The sequence below is a fragment of the Buceros rhinoceros genome, unplaced genomic scaffold, assembly GCF_000710305.1.
Source record: "Buceros rhinoceros silvestris isolate BGI_N320 unplaced genomic scaffold, ASM71030v1 scaffold22084, whole genome shotgun sequence".
In the NCBI taxonomy this organism is placed as follows: Eukaryota; Metazoa; Chordata; class Aves; order Bucerotiformes; family Bucerotidae; genus Buceros; species Buceros rhinoceros.
Window position 1 is genome coordinate 650 of NW_010409101.1, and position 347 is coordinate 996.

At 66.0% G+C, this 347-nt stretch overlaps 1 protein-coding gene across 1 annotated transcript in view; it reads left to right on the top strand.

Annotated features, from left to right (window-relative positions):
• Nucleotides 1-56: 56 nt before the first annotated feature.
• LOC104492567 (inactive rhomboid protein 2-like) overlaps nucleotides 57-347 on the top strand; it is a gene marked incomplete at its 5' end in the record, with an annotated part of 1642 nt that continues 1351 nt past the window's right edge. The window contains one exon of the mRNA XM_010135144.1: nucleotides 57-157. Within this exon, the coding sequence (XP_010133446.1) occupies nucleotides 57-157 (101 nt within the window). The remainder of the gene's footprint in view (nucleotides 158-347) is intronic.

A 347-nucleotide genomic window follows, 5' to 3' on the forward strand; every position in this document is an offset into this window, starting at 1 on the left:
GCGGTTCTGGGCTGTGGGCTGAGCCCCGTCACCCCCAACCCCGCCGGCCTTTGCAGGTGCATTGCCTGGACAAGGTCTGCGGCCTCCTGCCCTTCCTCAACCCAGAGGTCCCCGACCAGTTCTACCGCCTGTGGCTGTCCCTGTTCCTGCACGCCGGGTGAGCTGCAGCCCCCTGCACCCCTAGGGGGTGGGAGCACTGGGGACCAGAGGGTCTCCCGGGTTGGTCTGTGATCTCTGAGGGGCTGGGAGAGAAGAGGGGAGGACATGTCCGGTCTACAGCAACACATAGTGGAAGGGGTCTTTTAAGATGTCTCGTGCCCTGGCGCACTGGGGGGGGGGCTGGGGAG